Source organism: Vidua chalybeata, chromosome Z (assembly GCF_026979565.1).
Source record: "Vidua chalybeata isolate OUT-0048 chromosome Z, bVidCha1 merged haplotype, whole genome shotgun sequence".
Taxonomy (NCBI): Eukaryota; Metazoa; Chordata; class Aves; order Passeriformes; family Viduidae; genus Vidua; species Vidua chalybeata.
The window spans coordinates 33,577,932-33,605,775 of record NC_071570.1 but is presented as its reverse complement, the minus strand read 5'-3'; the positions used below and the strand labels follow the sequence as shown (position 1 = coordinate 33,605,775).

At 38.3% G+C, this 27,844-nt stretch overlaps 2 protein-coding genes across 3 annotated transcripts; one reads left to right on the top strand and one right to left on the bottom strand.

The window, feature by feature from the left end:
• Positions 1-465: 465 nt before the first annotated feature.
• Positions 466-27,844, bottom strand: LOC128802553 (granzyme A-like). The gene is given in 7 exon segments (XM_053969079.1): positions 466-524; positions 1,416-1,533; positions 3,038-3,096; positions 3,099-3,187; positions 23,056-23,181; positions 26,852-26,939; positions 27,790-27,844. Coding segments are annotated over 5 exon segments (393 nt in total). The 5' UTR covers positions 23,124-23,181; positions 26,852-26,939; positions 27,790-27,844.
• On the top strand, positions 10,350-15,057 carry LOC128802547 (granzyme A-like). Of its 2 annotated transcripts, none has more exons than XM_053969059.1 (5): positions 10,350-10,434; positions 11,142-11,286; positions 12,977-13,115; positions 13,337-13,609; positions 14,385-15,057. In XM_053969059.1, the coding sequence occupies exons 1-5, from the start codon at positions 10,374-10,376 to the stop codon at positions 14,541-14,543; spliced, it is 777 nt and encodes a 258-aa protein (XP_053825034.1). In that variant the 5' UTR covers positions 10,350-10,373; the 3' UTR covers positions 14,544-15,057. The 2 variants fall into 2 exon arrangements, with proteins under 2 accessions (XP_053825034.1, XP_053825033.1); XM_053969058.1 differs by having other exon boundaries at positions 10,361-10,434; positions 12,965-13,115.

Sequence of the window (27,844 nt, the reverse complement as noted above, 5' to 3'; positions counted from 1 at the left end):
AGCTTTTGTTCTATTTTTTCTCATTCAGCAGACCTCTCATTCACTATCATTCTGAAACTGAATTTTTGTGCAAGTACATGGTAACAAATGTTGCTTTATCCCAGGTGCAATGAATACTTTCCTATCCTAGTAAGAAGTAGAGTGTAATCCATTACAAATTAAGTTTTCTATGTGGCAGTTTCCTGCTAAAGCTTAGTAAAGGTGTTTATCTGTACAAATGTGGATACTTTGAACTGTTCACAAAAAACTGTGGTGGTGTCAGCAAAGCTGTAAAGCTGGGAGATGAATTTCAGAGGTGGTGCAGTAAAGCAGCAGCATCCAGCTGTAATGCACAGCACAATATTTATTAAAATGCTCTTGTTTCATGGATCTGTGCAACTAGAAGTCGTTCTTTTTATCCAGTCAATATAAACTTCAGTCAGCCACGTATAAACTCCAGGTATGCTTGTATTTTCACATTCTTCTCTAAAAGAAACCATCCCACTGAACTGACCAGCACAGATTAATGGCCCACCTGAATCTCCCTGGAAGACAAATCAGAAGTTGCTGTCAATGTGTCCATTTCTCACCAAAGGAGCATGCAGTGCCACCTGCAGTGCACAAGCATGTTTGGAAACGTTGCCTCTAGCCTTTTCCAGCCTATGAAATGGAGCAGTTGGCTTACATCTTTCATGGAAGTTGGGTGAGGAATAAGGAGAGGTTGCTTTTCAAACCTGAGGGAGCCTTTGATGCAAATGCTCTGGAGCAGCAGAGTGCTATCATAATTCTGTTTCAAAATACATTTTTTATTGTTGGTATAAATTGTATAAATTGATTCTCACTCCTTTATCAATTGTCTCTTCTAGATTCAGCACAGAGAGCGTCAAAAGCAAGATCCAAACAGCCCTTTTGGGTATACAGTTAATTCTGTACTATTCGGATATTGACTTCTGGAAAGGATCAGATGATTGAGAACCTGATAGCTCTGCTTTTTCTCCCATAACTACAGATGGTGTCTAAGGAAAGCACCATAGCTAGTGAAATATACCTGAAATTAATGGATAATCCCAGCTCAAATTCCCATACTCTTGATCCTGATTGGTACACTGACCTAAACTAAACAAAGTTTAAAACATCTTTTTCACAGCAATAAAGTCTTTCACAAATGCAGTTAAAATCACTTAAAATATGGTCAGCCTACTAAGACGTCTAACATTGCTTTGTACCCAGTGAAAAGGGAATCATCGTTAAATATATGTCCCCCCACTTTGTAACTTTGCTTCTTACCTCACAAGTATCCCTCAGATATAATTTACTTTTCCCTGTAGCACACAACGTGTTGTTAGTTATTTTTGGGTCACTGGCATAACGTTTGTCACAGCTTTTTCTATTGACAATTTTAAGAGTTGCCTTCTGGAGATATTTCAGTGGCTTACCTGGTGATGTGTCTTCCCGGCCAGCCACCTGGCAGAGTGTGCCAGGTTCAACATCTTCAAAAAAGTCAGGCAGAAGCAAAAGTTGCACATATTTATTCAGCTCAGCAGCATCATTCAGCTAAAAAGGAAAAAGAAAAAAGAAGGAAAAACAAGGAAAAACTAGATTTCTTATTCAGAAAGGAAGTATCATATAGTTTCAATTGTAATTTAGTCTCATTTTACCAACACTTCCCTTAAAAATCACTTTTCACTACTTAGGAACTGATCCTGAACTTAATTTAATTGCCCCTTTGAAAATTCACAAGACTTTCCATAGTAGCAGTAGAGCAATTTCCCATTTACAGCAGCAGTAGTGAGTTCAAGTCCAGCTTTCCATTGGATACAGTGGGAAATGTAAAACCTGCATGGGAGTCAGGTTGCTGGATCTATTCCTGCTCACAAACCTAACTTGCCACTCAACTTCGGAGTTGAAATCAGATTCTGGTGCTTGACTAACAGAAAAGTCTCAAAGCACAGTGCGATGTGCCCACAAACAAAGATGAAATCAAAAGCTATAAGCAATTAGACACAAAAGCAGCAATATAAATGAGGAAAAATCAGACTCAGTCTACTCAGACTGCCAGTTTTTGCCCTGAGATATTCTAAAGGGGTTAAATTATTCAGACTGTGTTTTGTTGGTCTTTGCCTGACAGATCCATCCTTCATCAGAGGTCAGTACACAAAAACACAGCCAAATGCTAACATATATCCTCAGTGTGCTTTTGTCTACATTGACAATGAAGCAGAAGTAGATTGCTCTCTAACATCTCGGGGAAGGAGCTCCTCAGAGATGAACCGTGATCAGGTGCTTGAGCCACAGATGCCTGTAGGTGTTCAAGCTAGCACAGAGAGGGACACGGTTACCTTCCTCCCCGTGTCATCGTCATGTCAAACCATCTAGTGATGCCATCTAAATACTAAAAACCAGGTTCCAGTCACAGAATACTAGAATCATAGAATGTTACAGCTTGAAGGGACCAGCTAGTCCCAACCCCCCTGCCATGGGCAGGGACACCTCCCTATAAATTCTTGCAGCTCTGTCTCACTTTGGCATCAGATGATAATGTTGGAAAGGACAATTTCTATGCTTCATTCTGCAGTGTCCTGAGTCTCCTCCACGTTGTGACCACTCTGTGCTCCTAGAGCTGAGTCTGTATATCCTGTATTATCCACATTTTCACTTTACGGGCTTACACCAGAAAATTAACAGCAAGTTTCATCTCCATTTTTATTTAGTCCAGCACAAGATCTAACTCTGGGATAGAGATGTGAGCCAGACTCTATTGCATACATCCCTTCAGCATTGCCTTTGAAAAATTACTGGAGAATGGTTGTGGTTTGGAGGGGATTGCTGCAGTGAATGGATTAAAAAGATAATTTTTTCTGAGTACAGAATGGGCTTGAAATATCATATCTGCTGGCAGAGCCAGTGGTCCTCTAAGTCATCTAGATTAATACAACCAAAAGTAGACTGTTCTGTGATATTGTTATCTAAACAATGTACTCTTCAATATCAAAGAGTAGTCAAAATAATCATCAGCAAAATTCCTTTCATAAAAATATAGCAGTAATTAAAACAATACCTTGAGGGGCATTATGTCATTATCAAAGGGAGGCCAGTCAAACTGACAATGAGGAAATAGTCCATAATCTCAAATATCTGCTGTTCTTCTTCAGGAATGGATGTCCGATGAGCTCCAAGAAAACTATTTTCCAATTCATCTATTCTGTAACTTATAGAAAATATAGGAAGAGAAAGTCACTACAGGAACTGAGCAACATCTCTGAGGATAATCAAAAGACATGAAACACAATACCATTTCATTTTACAACAACATGATTAAAACAGAGCAGGAAATCATTCATTTCAATGTTTTGACATGAGCTTCTTTTTGCTTCTATAAAATAATGTTCCTTTACTGCAAATATAGTTTAGTGAAATAATTGTGGGACTGACCTCCAGAGATTTTCAGAATTTGGAATTAATTTTGTGAAAGAGACTCCCATCTTTATAAGGGGAGTTGCTTGCACCAGGACAGCTGCTACTGATGCCTTTCATCAATAAATCCAAAGGTCTTGGATTTATGACCTAATCCTGCAAAGGACTGAAACTTTGCTGACATCAGTAGCACGTCAGAACACACATCAATACTCAATGCTTATCCTGAGCATTATGCGTACAGGTAAATGCTCTGCTAAAGTGAGTATCTTTAATATTAATAAACTTTTTGTCCTTAATTATCTAAACACAGATTCAGCACATTAAAGAAGAAGGATGTGTGTTGCCTAACCCAAGACATTCCAGTAGTGAATATTAAAAAAAAATAGGGAGAATGTTAAAATTCAAAGAGTTATGCATTCACTTCCTGCTAATAAACATTAAGAGTTAAGCAACCAATAAATTCCGCTATGTCCAAGCTCTATAAGTATCATCAGAAATGTATTTATAACAATTATCTTTTTTCATTTTGCCCTGCTTAACTTAATGCAGCCCACTAATTTGACATTGCAGAATACATACCACCAGTTTTCTGTGCTTCATTTTCAGAACATAATCTCACTAAAAATAGGAAAATTTATTCAAGCCCAAACAAAGACTTTATCAATACAAACTATAAAAGAACAGTTTTCTTCATTCAAGATGCATGTGTCATTGAAAGACATAATTCGTTTATTTATACATGGAAGTTTGTTTGTGAAAATAACTGCAAAGACAGTGCTGTAGTCCAGAAATTTCTCTTTTTATCTACAAAGCACACTTCCTCAGAGAGAATGATATGTCTCTCAAAACTTTGTGACTCTAACAGGTGGTTCACAGGCTACACACAGATTCATGTTGCTGAATTCATGCTGTTTTACCTAAGAAAAAAATTATTTCAGTCATCATTAAGACATGAGATCCACCAGTTAGGAAGTTTTACATGCACTGCAATTGCACCAGGCATAGAACAGGTGTTGGTGGGTTTTGTGTGAGCATTGTCTAACAGCTTAGGAGAAGGAAACCAAGCTGGTTCAGCTTGCCCCAACGGCAAAGACTTAAAGTCAGACCAAAATAATGTGCTGTAAGAAACCCAGATCAGATACCAGAGCACGTTCTCCACAGGATCAGAGACAGACAATGCCCTTTCTACTGAACAGCTAGCAAATCTGAATTTTTATAAATCTATCTGACTGGCTATCTCTGACATATTGACTGAAGAATAAGAGAGTCCAGATCCCATTAAAAAGTCCTTTAATTCCAAAAAGGAATACTTGGTTATGTTTTGTAAATTTGCTAAACAGAGAATGCTAGGAATGAATATTTCTACCCTTACAACCAAATCTGATTCAGCTGAAAAATAGTGAAACTCAAATTCACTTAGAAGGAACTGAGTCCTCTGTTTCAGACTGAGTCACAGAAGAGGCTGGCCAACCTGCCCACACTGTGTTTAAGGAGGTCAAGTTTGCACAGGTTTATTGTAGCTGTTTTCCTTTTAGATAGTCAAAATAAGAAGGAAAAATTGCAGAACTAAAATACAATTCGGGGAACATTTTAAGAAAAATAGGGCATTTTACTTCTTAATGTGAACAGTAGATGTCCCCCTTACCTTGAGTCAGCTATTCAACAGCAGAGCATCCCACCTGGGAAAGAGGTGCTTCTGTTCACATTTAACTTGTCAAAAGGACAAGGTTCCTTGTCATAGTCATGAGTGACATTCTGGGTTTGTGAGCCTAGGTCACTCAAAATGAGAGGAATAGTGTCCACATCTAATTCAAATTCATCTCTCAGGGTATTTCGAAGCTTAGTTCCAGGCACACATATAAGATTTGTTGAAAATCCTTGGGACATATTCCCTTCTCTAAGACATTGTTTTCTCACATGCATAAAGAATTAATTTGGTCTTTTAACAGCATAGTATTTATACTGTAACTTTGGCAGGATTTCACTAACAAAGCTAACTCTGCAATGCAGTTTAGTAGTTTATAGCAACTAAAAACAATGGCATGTTCTAGGATCATTCCAGTGAGAGAACTGCAGTTTTTAACAACCTATCAAAAAAATCAGTACTCACCTTTCCTCATTTAGAGGCTTGCATACCATGCCTCACTTCAATGAAGAATTAAAATTGCCCCATTTTAAGATACTTACTCTCAAGGTGCTGTTGTGAAAACCCATTGTTTTTCCACAAGAGTTCCTCCACAAAAAAAACACCTAAACTCTTTTTGCGGATAGCAGCCATATAAGGCCAGGAATGAGGATGCACTTCATGTCGTCCAACAATGTCCCTGCAGCAACCTGAAGTGGAATTATATTATGTGCTATCCAGAAGAGCTAGGAATTTGGATGTTTTTACTCTTAGGTGAGTACTTGCATCTTGTTAGTAGGGTAACAGCAATTAAAGAGAGTAGGAGAGCAGAAGAGTTTTCAGGTGTCATAGCTGCTGCTATTTGCAGGAGCACTGTAAATTGCCATGCACTCATTTGTATTCAAATGTCCCCTATAGGAAATGTGTGTGAAAGTTTTTACTAATAGCTCCCTCTCTTGAAATTTCCCTTTACGTCATTAATAATGTGTTATTTAACTGAAGATTGATTTCTCTAGAGTCTCTCTTCCAGTTTCTTTAAAACCTGCCTGATTCTTGAAACTCCTAATAAAACCCAAATAAAGTCTAATCCCTGAATAACACCTAGATGTCTCAGGATATTCAATGCACCTTTTGGCTTCAAATTAAAAAAAAAAAAAAAAAAAAAAAAAAAAAAAGAAAGAAAAAAGTGAGAAGAATTAAACTGGCCATCTTTAAGCTGGTGGGAAAAAAATGGGAGAATGAATGTAAGGACAACCTGAAAAGGCTTCAGAGAACACCAGTGTGAAGGAATAATTATGACATGTAGAGTTCAAAAGTTGCTCGTAATCTGTGGACCCAGATTGAGTAAACTTGGGGCACATGAAGTACAAAAGTCACTCCTGTGGACCAAGGTACATCAGTAGCCAGCAATTGCTCCACAGAACTCCACTGCCCAGGTAACATCTTCAGTTGAAAGACTGAAAAATATTCATATGTAAATTAACATGAGCCATTGAGACTTGCCAAACATCTGTTATTTTATAAACTAAGGAATATAGTATATAAAACACAAGCCAAGACCAGCCATACACATTTAAGACAAAGCAATTTGTATTTTGTTAAAAATAATTTTGGGAGGTGCAGCTTTCAGATATAGAAAACCCTGGACTCTGAAACTGCCAAATGCAAAACAAAATCTAATCCGTGGTAACACAAAAAAGATAGATTGGTGAGAAAGACATTTCTGTATTGTAGACCTCTGTGTCTGCATGCATGTCTTGCAAATCTTGTTGGTAAACCACTACAAAAAAACCCAGACTGCCCTTGTGTGAAGAAGTTACAAAACTTGCTACCATATTCATTAACTTTAGAAATAATCTGATACATAATTTGCCCAATATAATTAGGTCTCATTTTTATTCAATAATTACAGAATGGCAGGTCTCAGTCTCAGTCTCACTGTTGAATGAGATTGTAACATAGAAATGTTTATTTCTGTGTTACAGAACCTTATTAGTTAGAACCCAGTTTGAAAACATGCATACGGTGCAGCACAATTCATGTTTCAGAAGACTCTACCAAAGCTCTTTTAAAAGAAAACAAATTACTATTAGAATTCATCAGCTCTTAAAACAGCCAGCTCCAGTTCCCCCCCAAAGTCATTCTCCATTCTCCATCTAATCTCAGAATTATTCACCCACTGGAGACTATCCACAGGTAATCTCTGCGAGGAGAGTCCTATAGGCATAATTATGTTTGTCCTTTATGGCTTTGCCCTCCCAATAAGTAGCTGGATTCAAAAGCAGCGTAAGAGACAAAATAGGAAACAGATTCATGCTCTGGCCAAACAGAAGGTTTGTTTTCCCAGATCATAGTATCTAATGCTGGATTCTTTCTGCCAAGTACTAGCAACATCATAGAAGGTATGCTGATTTGCTGCATGGCTTTGAGGACTCCTTGAGTTTACTACATCTACTTGTATTTCTGTGCTACAACATTTTCCACTGATATCACATAGCAAATAAATGGAAACAGGGACACTGAGTGAATAGCTGAGGCAGAAAAAACAACCAGGTAAGTACTATGAGGCACTAGTACCGGAGAAGAAAATAAAATAGGTATGCCTCAGCATATATTCTGCCCTTTCCCCAGCAAGTCCCTGGGAATCTATCTCCCAGCCACTAAGAGATGTGTTCAGAAACTCTGGGTGGGATTGGGGATGGGACAGCCCAAGGTGAAGACAGGAAAAGTGTGGCAGCTCTGCCTTGCTGTGCTCCTGGCAGCTGCCAGCTCTGCATTTCTATCCTGCCCTCCCTTCCCAGCCCAAGAAAACAGCCCTTCAGCTGAGCCAGACTGCCTGAACTCAGTACCAGCAAACCTGGAGGGTTTAGAGTAACAGTTTAAATTAGTCTCCTGAACTGGTGTCCTAAAATCACATCTGATGCTCACCTCAAGCACCAAAGAAAGCAGCATGAAGGAAGAAGGAACAGAGTCACTGTGGAAGGAAAATGGTCAAAATGACAGAGTATAAGATAACGGATAGAAGACCTCAGCACAGTAATGCACAGATCTGAAAGTGATCCACTGACCCATGGGCCTGAAGCCCATAGGAAACCTCCCCAAAGGCAGAGGCTGGACATAGATCTGCATACACACCTTGTTCTTTTACTCAGGCAGTGGCTTCTGCCGAGGGAGTGGCTCTGCTTTGTGAGTGCTGTAGGGAGAAAGGGGGGATGGAGTGTTTTGCTTACAATGCCTCACTTCTCTTGAAGAACAAGTGGGTAAGAAACAGAGGAGCTAATAAAAGAATTTGACTTGAGAAGGCAGCTTTGCTTTGGGGTTTCCCTTTAAATGCATACGGCCAATAGAATCTAAACTTTACCATAAATTAACTTATTTCCATAACCAAAGGAGCCCAGCCAACTAATTACACATCCTAAAATTTTATGTCAAATTTTCAGTCTCAACAATGTAAATTACAAGGGGAAGAGAACTCTCTGACAAAGCATTTGGGTACAAAATTGGTACTGGTTATGTGCATATCAATCTGATCTTTAATACCCATACCATCGGGAATTTTGCAGATTGTCAGAGAGATCATTCAGGAGCTTGGACAGAAAGTCATCCATTTATACTGAACAATAGTTTAGACTCCATATTTCTAATTCTAATTATCAATGTCAATGGATCTCTCAGAATTGGAGGGGATTTTTGAAGAAGTATGGATATGCTAGTACCTGTGGAGTTTCAGAAGAAACAACTTTAAAAGTAAATAGAAATACAACTAGAAATTGAAAAACAATATAAACAGGCCATAGAGGGTTAGGTTTTAGATAGCAAGCATAGATTTACCTGTATCTATTTACCTGGAAAACATCTAGGAACATTTGCTAATGTTTTATTCCATGTCTTTCAAAGAGATTTTCCTTGAAAACAGATCAGGCAAACATAGGATGATACCTACTAAACCTCTTTTTACTGGCTATTGCACCTCAGATAGGACCATCCAAGGATGAATCATTGTAGCACTACAAGTTTGAGCATGTCTGAGCACACAGGATTTTTGCTCACAAGTGTTCATCCTGATCATGTCTCTGCATAGTCCAGGCATGAAACAGCTTCAATATGGTAAGAGTGGTAATAAAAATAGCATAAAATCAGACTTTGTCAAATAATTGTGACTGATAAAAGAAAAAATTGTACCTATGATACCTGGTGATATTGTGTTCAGGAGAACAGTGTAAAGAAGAACATCAGTGCTACAAAGTGATAATAATTACAGGGGATGTGCTAGCAATGAGGAGAAAAATTTAAGAAAATTAAATCTTGGTGAGCTTTAGCGGTGCATGGAACTGTCACCTTGTCACATACATGACTGTGTCTCAGCAAAGACACATCAGTGACAAAGAGCTCCACAGTCTATAAAATTAGATCTACACCTGTCTTCTTCAGAAAAATTGCCAAGTTATCCTCTGTCCCAGAAGGGAGAGCAACAGCAAATTTGAGCAAGGTCTGCCCAAGGTCTTCTACATGTGAAACTCACATAGTGCTGGGCCAACTGAGCTCAAGATATGATACAGCAAGAACCCAGAAGATTTCTGCAAGCTCTTCATTGTGGACTTCTTTCTGCAGGTTGCCTGTTGTGAGGCTCAAGACTTCAAGAAACCTTCCAGTCTGTGTGACAGTGACATTTCACTAGTTATAGAATATATAGGTTATAGAATAGTTGATACTCCAAACGATTTAATATTGATGCAAGTTATTTTTATTATTTGGATATATATTTGCAAGGGAGAAATTGTGCCTTTACAAAGCTCTAGATAAGACTTATTAACAGAATCATAGAATATCCTGAGTTGAAAGAAACCCCACTCAGCCAGTGCAAACCTAATGAGATAGGATCATATCCTGAAATGAGAAAACATCAGATTCCTTAGCCCTGAGGGTCTCCTGAGCAAAGAAGATATTTCATTAAAGGGGAGTAGACTGGAACTCATGCCTGACCTGGAAGACACCTGAGGTGTCTGGAATGAAACTATACAACTTCACGTGGACAACTGAATTAGCCTAAATTTATGTGAGCTGAGTCCCACTGTGTTTCACCCCTATACTCATACATCAGTTCTCTGCAAATGCTATAGACAGAACACAAAATGGGGTAGAGCCTGTCTTCACACCACAGCAGATGATGCAAATTCTCAGTAACACTTCTGCTGTAAGGTACATCGCTGGGGAGGGTTTCTGTCTTTGTCGTGGTTACCCCCTTAAGAGGAAAAACAAAACCCACATCCTCTTCATTTATGTATATATATTGATAGATTGGTAGGTAGTGATATAATAAAGACTGAATAAGAAGGAACATCAGACAGAAATCATGGGTGCTTTCCTCCCTTGGTACACCTTCACTGCTGTCATTCTCCTGGTAATTCATAGAGGTAAGTACACAGTTTAATACTTTTGAAGATAAGTCCTGATGTACAGAATTCTAGTTAAGCTAACATGTATTAATGTAAAGGAATTGGTCACAATTATTATTTGAATTCTTATAATTAGTTCCTCTCCACTGTCTGCATGTGTTTGATCTTTCACACAAACAAAATAATTTCTGAATGGGCAGTCTTAAGTAAAGCTGCAAAGTCCAAGCTGTTTGGAGGAGTTCTGAGTAGAGAACATAATGATTATGTCATCTTTCTCTCCAGAGCCATACACATACCTTAACTGCTTGATTTTCTCTTTGTCTGGAAAACAGATTCACATAATGTGGTCTACACTACATAGTCCAGTTTCCATCCACAATATTTATGATATGGGAGATCTGAGGTTGTTATTCACAATGAAAGCTAAGAAATTAACCATATCAGTAGTCTTCAAGAAAAGAAATCTGTGCAAAAGCAACAAAACTTTGGTGTGGGGTTTTTGCCCAAGCTCATCCCACTGATTTCATTTCAGTATTATTGAAATGTAATGAAGTAATACTGCTGAACAATTTTAAAATTCTACCCTGAAGACCATCATTGTGACATATATGCATACCTGTGTGTCTGTATGCTTTCGAATTACAGCAGCCGTGTTTACTAAGACACTTGGAGTGTCTTAAAGTATTTGCTAGCTCAGCTGTGTGTCTTGTGGCTTACTTTTTTAGGTTTGTGTGTGGATATCATTGGAGGAAATGAAGTAGAACCACACTCGAGACCATTCATGGCCCAAATCAAGGGATCACAAGGAATTATTTGTGGAGGAGCTTTAATTAAGGAAAACTGGGTGTTAACAGCTGCACATTGTAAAGTGTAAGTTCTTACTCTGATTCAGAGATTGTCCTTCGTGAGTCTCTGATACCTCTGTTCAAGCAGGAGAATTAGTATCTCTGTAATTTTGTCCATTTATAATGACCATAATCATGTTCTGATTACTGTGCCTTATAGGTTCTATCAGCAAACTTGTTATAGTGAGTAAAAAAATATGACAAAGTATACTGATCTCCACTGTTTCTGAAGAGATATTTAAAAACTTCTAGCTGCACATTAGCATAGAATAGCAACACTGAAGAAGAGAATTTGAGGGAAAGTTTTATTCCTGTTTTCTCAGTCAACCTGTACACTAGATGAGAGGAGTGTCCAGTCTAAACTGCTGCTCTGAGAACAAAAATTAATTTTTGTAATTTTATTCTGTAAGACATATGCAGTTAACTGCAGAAAGAGACAGCATGTGGTTAACACAGGAGCAAAAATCCTCCAAATAGATGACAGGAGACCCTGAGAGATCTCTGCCTTACTTGGTATGTTGGCTTGCCAGCCATTCTTTCTTCTCCTGCCCAAATCAAGATGCAAATGGATATTTGGCTCTACTGAGTCCTTCAGCAAGGCAAGAAGTGAGTTTTGAATTACACATCCCACCCCTACTTGCTTTTGTGGGGAGGACAGACGGTGCTGCTGAGCCAGACCTCACTCAGGCTCTGCAACAGCCTGACCAAGACCAGTGAGCCACTGGACTCTGCTAACATCAGAGAAATGCATCCATCTCTCCTGTCCTTGTCCAGACAGGGAGATCTGTGGAACCTACTATAAAGAGAGCACTGGGCCCAAAAGCTGTGTATTAACAGAAGGTAAAGAATGTTTCCAAATGAGATTGCATTTAAAGAAAATACAATTAATTATTAACTTAATGATGGCTCAGTCAACAGACAGCTCTCAATAGATGAAGAAAAGGAGCAACCACTTTCCCAGGGCTGCATTTTCCACAATAAGACGTGAATGAGCACCAACATACACATCTCCTAGAATATTCTCCCATTCAACTGTAGAATGCATTGTTTGCCCAAAACCAGCTGTACCTGTGGTCATCTAGTAATGTCTGCTTGACCTGTTTGGTCAAGGATTGGTCTCTGGTCTCTGGTCTCTGTCAGAGAGCCACAGCAGGCACAACTCTGCCATTTGAGCATCTTGTAAGTACAGGGAGTTGCAGAAAAATCTAGAGAAGAGGAATGAGCTGTGTCTCACACAGATTCAGAAAATGGTGTTGATATCTGTTAGAGTAAAGCAATGATACATTTTGATACGATCAGGATATCTCTGAACTAACAATGCTGTGGCCTATTTTCCTAAATTTTCAGCACAAATTACAGAGGGCTGTCACAGTTGGTGAGACAAGTACCCACAGCAAATCTGGTGCATCCACCACTCATTCAGTTCCCAAAAGGAAACAATAGGGATAGATCCAGAGTCAAGTACCTGAAACCTTTCCATGCTCCTGGGAAGAAGAAAATAAGATACTATGAATTTTGATTCACTGAGTCATATTTTTCTTTTTAGCTGTTGCATGAATAGGGTCATCTTTTAGATATTTCTAAATTACTGTTGCTTTTCAGGCACAGGAAAAGAGACTGTAGCAGTTGGACATTATAGCACCACATTAACCAGCAAAAGATTTAGGGTTACATCAAAGTAAATCCAAATAACATGTACGTAGTCCTCTCCTCAGGAAAAAAAGCAAAGTTATTCTTGGAGCCCATTCATCAAAAAAAAGAGAAAAAGAACAGCAAGCTTTTCAGATTGCAGAAGACATTCCGTATCCATGCTACGACCCCAGTACCAAGGAAAATGACATTATGCTGCTGCAGGTACTGACTTATATATCATTTGTGGAATATACACACTACACTGAACTATTTTCTTCCTTCTTCTCACTCTTACATTGATGACATAAATATTGTAACAAAGAATTGAGGAATCTCAGAAAGGGATTGCATTAATTACCATAATGGGAAAGATATAATGGTTAATATGCAAGGGCCTCTGTTAGACTCTGTGCCATAATACCTATTTTCCATATCCTCTACAGCTTCAGGGAAGAGCAAAACTTAATAAAGCTGTGCAACCAATCCCCCTGCCTCCCTCAGATGATGATCCCAAACCAGGAACAGTTTGCACAGTAGCAGGATGGGGTTTGACTTCTAATCTTCGAGACAAGTTCTCTACTGCCCTGATGGAAGTCAATATCACTGTCATCAGGAGGGAAATATGCAATGATAAAAATCATTATAATGGCAAACCTGTCATAACAGAGAACATGATATGTGCAGGAGCTAAGAATGGAAAAAAGGATTCATGTAATGTAAGTAGATTTACTATGACTGCATAAATTATATAATAAAAATAAAATATAATGTACGAGCAGTATACATTTACAATCTCTATCTCTTTTAAAATCAATGAAGAATTTTATCAAATATCAGTGAATTTACCAAGGCTTGTTCTTCTAAGCCTTAAAATCAAAACTTAAGATGAGTAAATTTGCCTTCACAGCCTTTTGATATTGTAGCTGTATCCAGGCATAGCAGATAGCTACCCTCATTTTCAGTAAAATGAGTTTAATACTAAAATGTCCACAAAACAGCTTACGGGCCCAGTCACAAGTAGCTGATCTCAGTGGAACAACTTATTTGATGTCAGAAGACATTGAAATAGGTTTTGCTGATAAAAAGCATTTTGACTGGGTCCCAAGTCAAGTACACAACTGTGTAAGAACTACCACATATTATAAGATTTAAATATTGCATTTTAAAAGGTATCAATTTCTGAAGACTTACACTTTCCATGAGGAAAGTTTTCAGCTTTTTTTCTTCATTTTCAAAGAGATTAATTCTTCCTCAACACCGAGCTAGATTAATTCCCCATTACAGACACTTGAAAGATTAGATTGAATTCTATGACGCCTTTTTTTTCATTTGTTTGGCTGTTGGAAATCCTAATTTCCAAGGAGGAAAAAATTATCCTTAATAACACTGGCTACATTTTTATTTTCTCCATCTAACTAGTGAAAATTTTATATAAGGGAAACATTTTTGGCTTTTGTTGATTTGAATGACTACATTTTCCATTTTTTCTAGGGGGACTCTGGTGGACCTTTAAGATGTAATAATATTATGAGAGGCATCACTTCATTTGGGAAGCCGAAGAAATGTGGCTCTGCTGGTAGCCCCGGTGTCTACACTCGACTCACAAAGCGACACCTTGAGTGGATAAGGAAAACCATAGGGGGGGCCTAATAGATTAGGTTTGTGCCACATGTAAATGAAATGGGCTTTTAAAAACAGCTTCATTAGTCTGGTAAAAGAGGTATTCTCACACTGAATTTTGGCAGCTTGATGTAGTTCTGCTACAACAGCATTTATAGCTTTTACTGTCAGCTATGGAGTCACTAGGGGTATTTGGGACTGAGGATTCCAACAGCCCTGTGGTGCATGTTCACACTCTACATGGACTGGTATTTCAAATCAAGGATCTAATCCTTGTTTTGGTTCTCACTCCTTGTCAAGTATATATAGCACTCTTTTGTACTGGGACTTCTGCAAAAACCCTGAATGTTAGTGGTTTACTAGGTACAGACACCTAAAAAACTTCGTTTCTCTGCAGCAAAGCTCCTGGTTTTATAGGTGTAGTAGATTGCTAAGCTTCAGAAAATTAAGTGGTAGCGACTATGGGACATAAGTATTCATTTTCTAACTGTCTTGTATTTGAAACCTCTAGATTTTATCCCTTTATGTACTTTGTATTAAATAAAGCAATGGCAATAAAAATCTACTGCTTTCAGCTGTCAATTTATGTGGAAAGCTATCTCTTGCAGCATAGAAAGTCTATGTACTATCTGTAGGATCTGTTTACTACCTGTGTAATGTTCCATACTTGTTAAATGTTTGCAAAACATACCAAAAGAAGCAGCATTGTGTTTAAAAAATCTTCTGAAAACCCATGCTTCAGAGAAATGACATGACTATATCAATATGATACAGCACTGTTGATAATATAAAGCACTCTTAATTTTATGATGCCAGTACTGCTGTTTCAGACATGCAGTGAAAATTTTAAGTGCTTCAACAAACATTTGTCAAGTAGCAAATAGACCTCTTGTGAAAAATGTTTCTGCCTGCTTCTGTATGAATAGACTTGGGCATTTTCAATGCCATGAGCATCTCAAAAAGGGCTTGGCTTTATTTTGTGTTGCTTCAAGAGGTTTTTGCTTGGAGGTAGGCATTAGCTAAGAGAAAGCAGGGAACATTCAAGGGTGGAGATATTTTGCATTGATTTTAATTTTAAAATTGTTGCTCTGTCCATCCTAAGCAATTAAGTGCTACTTTACAAAGACAATGAGAAAGCACAAACTAAAACTTTTTTACACAACTCCCTTTACCTGATGTCATTAAGAAGAGACAGTAGTTTTCTCACAGAGAAGTAAGGAAGGGTGAAGATAAAGAAGGCCTAAACTACAGGGATCTCTACTGCAAGTTTTGGTGATGAAAAACATCATTTTTTCTCTTTGTTACAAAACATTACACAGTCAGAATTTTCCACATTCCTGTTCTTATTCATAAATGTTTTTTTCCCACTCTTGGGATGAACATACAATATGTACACACAAAGGGACACACAAACACAAAAGCAAAGCAGGAGCAGAGAAAAATATTCTCAGACAAATAAGATTGCATCAGAGAAACTGAGAGGAGAATTTGACCCACTGACTGCTACCATTACCCAAAGCAGTCACTTGATTCTGTCTTTAAAAACACAGGAAATAAGAAATTTCAGACCTTTTTTATTCTTGCAAACTACCAAACCCCTGCTTAGGCAAAAAACTAATTCTAAAAACCTTCAGGAAACAAAAATGTCCTCATCAACCTGTAGCCCTTTCACCCTTTCTATACATTAGTCTTACTTCATTTCTTTGCTCATATTTTCACTGCCTTTCTTTCATCTTGTTGTTGCATTATTTTATCATTCTGCTTCGTCTTCGACCTGATTCTTCTTTTTCCGCAAAAGTCACAAACAGTACCCTTGTCAGTGGAAAATCCCTCTCAAATCCCGTGTCCTGGGTTGGCTATATGATGCTTTTATCCCCAGTCGTCTGTTCTGTTTGTGCTGAATAATAAGTTTTGCACCTTTAAGACTTGTTCCAGGAGTGCAGGGGCGGGGGGGGGGAGAAGAAGCGCTCACGTTGTTTTCAGAAACTGCACTCATTCCTCCACATTCCTGCTCCTGGACTGTGTTGTCTGCGGACGGACAGACAGCGAGACAGAGCTCTCCTTTGCTTTCAGTTTTAGCCAGCTGAGGCGAAGAAGTTCCCTGGGCTGTTTTTTTCCTTTTCTTTGGACCTGCTCAAGCCCGCTCTGGGCTGAACCCCAGAGGAGCAGCGGCAGCTCGCAGCTGAGGCCCAGCGGGCCGGGCCTGGGCCGCGGCGTTTCCAGCGCCGGAGGGACTGAAGAGAGGCTGAGTGAGCCGAGCTGCAGCCCGGGCAGGGGACTGTCGGAGTTTGTCTCTCTTTTGGAGCGGCAAGAGGTTTTCTTGTATAATATTGTTTAGGTTTTCCTGTTTAATAAACGGTTTTTCCCATTTTTCTCCAAGGAGGTATTTTTCCCAAACCAGTTAAAGGGAAGAGCCGATTGAATCTACTTCCTAGAGGAACCCCTTTGGGGGTTCTCTCCCAAATTTACCCTAAACCAAGACATCCTGTAAATCAGGATTCTCCATTTTCCAGGTGATGGTTCTGAACTAGATGTTGGAGAACCTTAGAGATCAGGAAGGACAGGTTCTGACCAAGAACCTATTAAGAAATGTGCAACAGAAACATGTGCAGCCTTCCTCTTCTACCTTGAAATTTAGGAACTACCCCAAAATACTTTAAAAATGTATTTTTTTTTAATGGATGTTTTAGTGAATCATGCAAAATAAATTTGTAGAGTTGGACTTATATGTAAAAACAAAATTTGAGCCTCTGTCACTACTGCCATTACTGTAGAAATAAGAAGAAGCAAAAGCAAGAGGGAATTGCAAAAAAGAGGGAATCCTCTAGATGGGGAGCTCTCTGCTCAAGAGGCATGATATGAGCCCATTCACAGTAGAGTGTCACCACTATGGAGTGGAACCCACACTAGCTAAGAAAAATGCTATGATAATTTGATGTCATTGTTTTCTTCTCAGTCTGGCTATATGACATTATTGGAGGGAAGTAACAGGTATAAACTACATTACACAAACTCACATAACATATATGTAGATAGCATCAAGTCAGGTCATATAGGGGCAGAACAGGGCACTGTCTGCTAGACTTAGTGTTTTTAAGTGTGGGAACAGTCGACTTAAATTTTCTTAAACCTCTGTGCCACCCCTGGAGACTCAGCTTTCAGTGCATACAGACCACAGATGCAGAAGAAGTTGACTTCTTAGAAATGGATTCTGATTTCTGTCTCATCCTGGGCCTGACCAACATACCAGGCATGTAACTGGCAATGAGCTAAAAGAATACCATATTCTACAGGGAGGAAGTCAGGGTTTCAAATTTTGACCAAGATTTCATATATTAAGACTTCTGCACTGGCAGAATTAGGAAGCTATGCAAGAACATGGTCAACTTTCAGCAGCTTCACACTCCGCACATTCAGAAAAAAAGCACTACAATATACATTTAATTTCACTTCAGATTAGTTACAGTCCAGAATGCACACTGAGATGTCTTCTCAGGCATTGTCACATAATGGATCTACAGGTCACACAAACAAGGTCCTCTCATAGTTATGGCCTTTTGAAATCAGTGGCTTCTCCCACTTTTATACATTATGCTTCAATACATCTGGGACAATCCAACTTGACTAGTCAACAATGAGCCGTAAGTAACTAAGATACAAGTTCTTAGACTGAGAAACTTTCTTATTTTGACACTTCAGCATCCAACAAAATGTGCATGGTTTCAGTATTGGCCAGGTCTTTCCATGCTACAGCCTCCCATCTTGTGCCATGCACCTCCTCCTGTACTGGATGTAAATGATATAAACATCATTTAGATGCTGCCAAAGGAAAGAGAGAATTTCTGCAAATAAAAAAAATGCATAAGGAAAGAGATTTATTCTACTCATTTTTTAACATTCAAAATGGGGGAAATGTATTTAGTATTCCTAAAGTCTTTTAAATTATTTAAAATATTATTTTGAGTATTTAAATCAGATTCTAATAGTTTGATAAAATCTCCAGAAACAAACTTGTTCATATTAGAAAATAGGCACAGAATAAGCTATTTCCCATACTTAGACATCAGCTTCTTGGTAGCAGTTTCCCAATTGACAACCAATATTGCCATTTTCTGATCTGCTTTGAAGACCACATGAAATGACATGAGAACCCAGTAGCTGAATAGCAGGTTTATTGCAATCTCTTACTAGGTAAAACAGATGAGTGGTCTGAACCTTCGAGACCTAAAATTAGCAACCACATGACTTGTGAACAGTACAAGATGAGGTTTTAAAAATCATGAGACCCAAAGACATGATGGCTTCACATTCATTTACAGAGATAACTTGTGCCCCTGTCTCTCTTTTCATGCATTTGACCACAGTGTAATTTTCCACAGACTGTTCTAGTCCCCTAATATCCTAATCTTTCCCAGCTACAGGAAACATTCTAAATAAATTTTCAGTTGTAAAAAGAAAATGAAAGAAAGGAATCCAAACAATGCAAGCTTCTGAGCTCAGAGGGCTTTTAATATAAAAATGCAATCCTTACCCCTTGCCTCTGATCATTCTTAACAATGAAAGCAAAGCTCCAAAGGTGTTTGTAGGTAGAACACAGTGAATAGCACTGTGCTATCTGTATCAGTATCTGAATAGCTCAGATCTGAATAGCTTCAGTATCTGAATAGCTTCTGAGGCCCAATCCTGACAGCCTTACTTAGCTGCTGGCAAGGCAAGTCTGGCAAGGCAAACATATGTTAAAGTCCAAGGGTTTTTTTCCTGTGAGCACTAAATAAAATTCACAATACCGTGACAGCTGCACTGTTTGCTGGCAACCAGAATTGAACTGGTACCCCTAAGAAATGAACTAACAGTTCTGTTTGGCCCAAATACCATGCTTCATCTGAATGTCCATCTGAATTCTGAATTCATTTATTACATAACTATGCATAGAATAGAATTATTATGCAATTGTTTGTATTTTAAATCACTGTCAAATATAGTTGGTGGGTTTAAGGAAAGGAAACTATTAAAAATCCAGTTAAGACATTTTCCTAATTATGCTAGTTATCATTACCATTATGAAAACAATAAACAATTCCCTGTAAATCATTTCTATTTAATTATATATTTAACCTAGAACTCTAGGAGAATTTAGACAGATTTCATACAACAATTTATGTGATACACAGAACAAGGCAGACCCCTGAATTGGTCTCTGCTCATCATAGTCTTTGAATGATTCAAGGCAATATACATTAATTAGTATGTGATTACCAGTGGGGATCCTAAGGTAATGTAAAATTTATTGCAAGAACCAAAGATAAAAGCAGGACCTAACACTTTATGCTGGTGCTTTACACAGGTTGGATTCCTTCCATGTTTGCTAATATAATTAAAATATACATTAGAGTTAGGATGTTTTTCCTTTAGGGTAAGACAAGCTACTAACATTTCACATAATAGACTGATAAGAAAATTTTGTTCTTTTAAATAAATTGTACTGTCCTTTGCTATGTTTCTATTGGAAGGAAGACACATATTTTGAATTACTGAATGGGCTGAATACATTAATCATTGGTTTTCAAGAGAAAAAAGTCACAAGAATGAGCTCAAATAACTGTAATTAAAAAGCTTTATTGCTGTGCATGCTCTCCCTAGACCCATATCATTTTCACAGACAAGACATCCCATCCTCTGCAACAAAAATTAACCTACTCTGATCTGAGCTCAGGGTTATATGCAAGATTCTCCCTTTGTAACCTATAAAATAAAACATGTACAAAAGAAAAGGAAAGATACATCAGAATTCTACACTGATTATGCCAGTCATCTTCACCACCCACACTATGGCTTATTCCACTTTACTACAGCAGAGAAACATGCTGCATGGGATGTGGGAAGCTATCATCCTCTATTGACTGTTTTTGTATTAATAAGGAGCTGAAGGAAATATATTCTTAATAGGGAGTGGGCTTTAACTGTCTGCACCACTTTGTTGAGATACTTCTGTCAAAGGAACACATTGAACCTGAACTATTGTTCTCCATACATTCACAACATCAGTCTCATCTGTGTTTGGTAATGTCTTTCACTGCTGAGCTTTCCCATCTGGCTGCACAGGCCTTACAGACAGTTTGCAGCAGCTGCTCCAACAATAATGAGATACTGTCTCCAGCTGCTCACTTATTACTGTTAAAGAGATCTTTTAACAGTGAGTCCACTAAGCCATTTAGTGGAATTGTGTTTTGAGTTTGTCTGCAGTTGTAGTACATCTTGGGAGATGCAGAAAGCAGAAAGCAGAAAGCAGAAAGCTACCCAGTCCAGCAGCACAAAGAATGTATCAAACTCATTAATGTGGTTGTACAAAAATCTCACCCACAAGCAGACACTGAATTTGAACTGAAGGTAGAAAGAGTCTGGAACTAAGTTGAGACTCCTGAGAGTTGCATTTACCTCATTGCTCTGCCATAGACTTCTTGTATCTTCTAGAGTTATGCCAATGTCAGGAAAACACATGAGGTTTTTAGGCACATGGCAGCAAGAGAAATTTGAAGCCTTCTCCCTTGAATTTACTGGACTTTGTCTTTTCTGGCTGGGTGAGTTACTGACAATCACACTGGTAAGCTAAACCCCCAAGAGAAAAAAATCTTTTGAGTAATAGTTTCTAAAGCAGATCAGATAAACCACATCCTAAAAGGAAGCATAAAAATAAGAAGTCATGTGTGACCAGCTAAAATGAATGTGAGCGACCTGTGTCCTCCCACTTGTACCTGAGTACTCCATGAACACAAGAGAATGGCACTTCTCTAGCTCAAGATACTATAAGGATAAACTTGTGAGGAACTGTAAAGCCCTCTGAAACAGTGGTACATGATGAAGGCCCACAGGACTGTTGCCAATGCAAAGTCTGCCCTTAATTTGTGAAGCTGATAGAGTGGCTCTCTGGAAACACTATGACTAAATGCAAATCCCTGCTGTCCTGGTGCTGAGCTACATGAGTTCCTGCTAAAGTTTTTTACTTTAATTTCACCACTAAATTGTTTCAGCAGAGTTCAGTTTTCTAGCTTTGCTCCTTCTCAAGTTATTGAAATGTACAGAGTCTTTATCAATATTTAGGAGACTTAATAATAGCAAGAAACAGCCTCTGCATATGGTGTAGCCCTACAGCACCATAGAACAATACAGAGCTATAAGGAAACTCCACTTTCTCTGACAGGGTGCAAGGGAAACGTGCTGCACCACATTTCTTCACAGCAAAATCCTTTGTTAAAGTAGAGACATGGAGATAAAATAACACATGGAGATTTGGTTCAGACGTCATTTGAAAGCTGGATCAGTATCCTTACATCATGAGATACAAAAGCAATCACATTTGGTTTCTATTACCTAGAAGGTCATCAGCCAGAACACACTGGAAGCCACCTGACATAAACACAGTCAACCCTGGCCTAGTCAGTCTTAGAAAGAAGTGGAAGTACATATCCTGCACCTGGCATGGCCTTATTTTATAGGAAAGGCCTTAATTATAGGAAAGAATCCCATCATTAAAAACAAGTAATTTCCCAGAAGTAATTTATACCACAGTCTTATTAAGTCAGTCTTTACAATCCCACAAATCAGGATTGTGCACATGAACACAAATGTGTAGGTGACTGCTCTTTACTGGCTTTTTTACATAAGGTATGTATGTGCAGAACCAGACTCATTTGACAGATAAATAATGGAAGTATTTGCCATTGAGTTCTAATGAATTGACAAGCAGGTGATACTTCTATATTTTCATCTGATTTCCAGGAAGGCCTTGTCCCATCGTCAGTTCACTGGGTAACCAGATCAAGGAAGAAATGCAATTTATAATTCTGCTTTAGTTTTCAGAAGGGCTTAACATACATCATTCAGAGATTTGAAATTTAATCTACAATGTTTAAACAAGCTACTGAGAAATAGTCCTGGCAGAGTATTTATTTATTTAGAAGGGTCATTTAATTATTTTCAATTCTTCAAAGTACAGTTGCTTTATTGTCCTATCTAAACATGGTAACAACCTATTAGTATAAAAAAGCCCTCAAAACACATCCTCATTTAGGTTGTAATAGCTCCAGCAAAACAAGTTATGCTGCTTTACTACAGCTGAGAACCTGTTCCTCTGTCTCCTAATATTCAAACTCCAGAAACAGATGTTTTCTCTCTGACTTTTACACCTCTCCTCACCCCAATGTTCTGGGAATTTTTCTTCCCCTTCAGCATTCTCTCCACACTTAGAGTTTTGACCAAAACTGTTATTGCCAGCAAGGAAAGATGATGAAAAGTGTCTGGCTTCTATATTATCTCCTCTTCAATCACTTCTGCATGGAGACAGAAGTGGTGAATGAGAAACAACAAACTGCTTCTGAGTCAATCGCACATGGTGGTGCTGAATGCAGCACAATTGCACATCCAGAGAAAATCCTGCTGTTCCTTTCACTGCAGAACCACCCTCAAAGTCAGTGGGAGTTTGCCAAGTGAGCACAGCTATACAAAAAGACCATAGCCTAAGTATGCAGACATTTCGTCATTTCACCTGCGAATCTGTAATTGCACTTTGGATGATTTTCTCACAATCCATGTGCCAGACACACAAAATCCCATCTTTCATTCCACCTTCTGTAACAAGGACTTTTGACTGCCAAGGACACCAGGTCATAGCCTAAAAAATAAAAGAAAATAGATGCAAGAATAGATTAAGAGGTCAGATGGAAGAACAGAGACATTTTAGCTTAGAGTCTAGCTGTTAAAATGAACTACAACAAGCACCAGGAATGGACACTCAGGGCAGTGTAGGATTCCAAAACTCCAAATGCTGCTTCCCTTGGCCTTGTTCCATAGCCTACACTGTCCCACATACCCTCATAAAACTCCAGCTTCTCTGCTTGCCTTTCAGAGGCCACGGACTCACACATTAGTACCAGAAGAACTGAGCAGGATAGAGTCTTACTGCCTAAGCTAAGCCATCACAGAAGTCTAAGCAAAGTGGCCTACAGGCTTACAGGGGACCTGTTTTTTCCCGGGGTATTTCCAGGATATGTCTAAGGTCCAGAATCTACCTGAAGAAAAGCTTCTCAGAACTCAATTCCACAAGTTTCAATACATTACCCTGACCCTTTAACCCCAGCACTACAGTCCAGCCTCAGATACTTTTGGGAGAACAAACAGCTTGTAAATACTGGACTTTCCTGCCTTTTATTACTATTACCTGACCTATCTTCTACACAGACAGGGACTACATAAAGAATCTTAAATAATTTCATTTAAAATTTCCTTCTTCAGATTATTTGTCACCAACAATGGCATGAAAATATGATCAGGAGGGCAAAAGGTGCCTCATATATCAAATTAATTTTAGCAGAAGTAGTTTTCCAAAACTCCAAAAACCAAAATATCTTTTGCAGACTTGTACGTATTGCACCACACACTTTTCTGTGAAGGTACATAGATAGAAGAAAATGTGATAAACATTATTTCTGTTTGGAAATACATTTACAAAGGCCTACTAATCTAGTATCAAAGACCTAGTAAGCTTATCTATGAAGAGAACTGGTTTTAAAATTAATAGCATCACAGACAGAAGAAACTAATAGACAGTAAGATAATTTGAAAAATTGCCTGAGCAATATGCCTTCTTCATATACTTTAACTGCTAAGAAAGGAAGTATGGTTTTCAGTGTCTGTGACTGCAGTTTCACCGCAGGGTTGTTAGGCCACATATTCAATGTACCACCTCTAGACCAAATTGCCAGCAACAGGTTGGCTAGTGACAATTACAGGTTGCAAATGCTTTATTTGTTTTGACAACATGGTGCTGAGCAACCTGAGCTTCACGGTGATGGACAAATCCTCACAGTGAACCACTGCAGATGAGAAAAGGCAGCATGCATTTAATGTTAATGGAACATTAAAAGCAACTTCATCACACCAATGTTTCTTCAGAAGCAAACCACACCAGAGTGAAATGTGTCACTTTTCAGTAAGAGGAAACACAAAACAACTATCAGAGCACACCCTGACAACAGGAAGGAGCCAAGCATCCACACCATTACAGCTGGGCAGAATACCTGCTGTCTCTCAAGTTTCTTTTCCATGAGCAGTCTATGCCACTAATCTACACTCTGTTCATCTGCTGAGCCATTTAATGTAAACTATCTCCTGCTCTTCATGAAAAATCCTTTCACAAGGTAGTTTTTGCCAAAGCCAGATATGACTCCACGACCAACAGAGTGTCAGTGTAAAACTGCATTGTACTGCTAAAGAGCTTTCTGGCAAGTTACTACGTATTCTTTGGTTCTGTCCCTTCCCTTGCTCTGTTTCTCCCTTCCACTCCAAGCTTTAGGAAAATCTGCACAGCTTGACACTGTGGCACCAGTTGCTTGTTAGGAACTGGATTCACTGTTCTACAGTATCATCAGTCTGATACACTGTTCCAGTATCATCAGTCTCCCAAAGGCAGGAAGGAATACTCTGTCTGGAAGCACAGCTACTGTTAAAGTTAAGCTCCTAGATATGATTTTTGCACATCAATATGAGAGTTGAACTGAAAATACTGAAAATACCTTACAATGTATTTTACCATTTTCTATGGATATTACTTACATTAATCCTATGACAAATCAGAGGAGATTTGTGCTGAAATTCACACTTACAACTAGTATGACGAAATAAAATCAGCAAGTTAAATACAATCCTTCTGGGTATCTGAGAAACAGGTATCTCATATTACTGCAATAGATTTATTTAAGGATTTTAATTATGTTAATAAGGGTTGGTAACTGGAGACTTTCCCACAACAGCACTTAAAGATTTTTCAGATATAAGCTGAGATATTTGGAAGCACTAAAAATGCACACACAAACCTGACTTACTGCAAGAAATGTCATTATGTTGTGCTTGTGTAATGGACTTTATGGTACTGAAATTTATTTATGGATTCATGATGATGTGCTGTTGGACTATTTTTAACCACAACAATTACAATGTAATCCCAAAGTCCATTGATACTTTGGAAACTTCCACAGCGAAGTTTAGTGTAAGATTGCTGCTCTAATTTTAGTAACAATTAATATTAACTCCATGTAATTTTTTTTCTCCTTGTGCAGTTATTTTAACTCTGCCCTAATATTAGAATTATCTGGTTAATTTCAAACCTAGAAAAAGAAATAAGTGTTACCTCAACCAAATGTAGTTCACAGGTTGACACTGAATTTTATCATCAATTTATGCTCCAACGTTCCTGTTGTTTCACTGCTTTGGCCAAGAGGAAATGTGAACTATTTCTTACTGCAGTGAGGTTATGCCACTTGGCACTGGCAGGATGTTACACCTGCATCCTTGTAACCTAACCCACACAGTATAATTGCAACTGCATTTTATTAACTGTTTTTTCATCTGGTATGCCTGTACCTCATTGTACCTCCACCTTGCAGACCTCATACAATAACAACCAGAGCATCTTGTGAAGCCAAAAATAAATCTACTACTGCTGCTCTTGTCAAGAGATACCAGTTTCATTGTGAGTTAACAATAAAGTCAGCCTACCCTTGCTATTATCTTTCCATTTAAGTAAAACAGAACACTAACATATGATTTTAAAATCACAGAAGCATTCATCATGTACAAGTCTCTCCTCAACCCCTTCATGTGTGAGTCAAAGATCTGAAACAGAAAGTGGGATGAAAAAAACCACAAGAGTACTTTTTGATCTTTGTCATCTGAGCCCACATACTGAAATGATACCTAAATGCAAAATATTCACCTACTACTAAAAAATACACCCTTGACAATGCAAAGGTCAACCACTCCATCCCTTCTTGGGCTGTATATAGCAATGAGCTGGCCTTTCCTTGCAGAAAGCAAGGAATACACAGCTAGAGAGGTGTGCAGCTCTTAACAGCTGTGCTTTGCTGTGCATTTGGAATGACAAATGGAGTCTTGATATCAGTGGAGGGGCCATCTAAATTACATACTGTTTCCCCAGCACAGGCCAGGTCATGATATTTGAAATTCTGACCCACTAGAGAAAAAATTATTTCAAGCCCAGGTTTTGCACAAAACCAGAGTCACAGTCTCCAAGGTATAGTGAAATTCTGCAAGTGGTGACAGTTTTTTGGAAGGAGAGTAAGAAACAGAGACTGCAGAAACAGGTTAAATCCTCTTTGGCTGCTTTCCTGTCATACAATAAATCTAATGATTTCTGATATGGGTGAGAGATGGGGGAAGAGGTAAATCACATTTGAACAAAGCCAAGAAAATCAGCTAAAATGAATGGGACATTTGCCTCAGTAAAAGCAGCAAGACTCTTTCTGGGAATAGACTTTACTACTCACCTGCTCAGAATACAATGATTCCAGCTCCAATTACAGACAGGTGGCCAAACATATTTCTCAGCCTCTTTCTAGTTACAATGTTCCACAACTGCCAATCCAAAACAAACAAGAAATAAAAATTTGACAGCAGGAAGAAAGAAGAATTTGTTCCCTTCATTTGTTTACAATTTGGCCACTCCCCAATTCTTAACTGACATAAGGAAAACTTCAAGCTCATTTATTTCACAAGACAATGAGTATTTCCAATTTTCAACACCCTTATCAGTGATGCAGAAGTCAGACTTAATTGAATGGTTACATACCTGTGAGTTTAAAGCTATTTATTTACATGCCAGTCTTTATGAATTCATACATGGAAGCACTGTACTTCATTACCTTCAGATTGCTGACTCATGACTGCAGCAAGTAGGCCCAGCTCTTATCTAGCACCTCAGCTATACTCATACGCAATCCTCTTGTTACTAGTAGTGTCACATAACAGGTACACATATATGTGTATAATCAGACTGAAGCCAAATTCTCAAATGTGAACCTATGAGGAGTGTTTTGAATTGAATGCTAAAGACATTGACAGCTAGAGTGATCTTAGCAAAAGACATACAAGTAAAACATAACCTGTTCTGAATAAAATAATATAATGAGAGTTCCTCTTACTGATGGAAAAATAATCTGATTGTCACTAGAAAACTGAATCATTAATTCAGCCATCAGCTTTTTTTGTTTTAGAAGCTCTATTACATGCAGCTAATTCTGGATGACACTGGCTCTGGATGTTCAGTAAGGTAGAATATGATACTGGGAAGTGCTACATATGTTTTCAGCAGAGTTCTTCTGTCAACCTTTTCCATTTATTTCCATTAAAAAAAAAATCAGTATCAAATAGTTTGGTAGCCACTTTAAAAATGGAGAAAGTCCAAAAAAAGTAAACTATCTAGTACTTGCACTTTTCCATCACTGATCCAAACTGCAAGGCATATTCCTTTTTTATCTAAG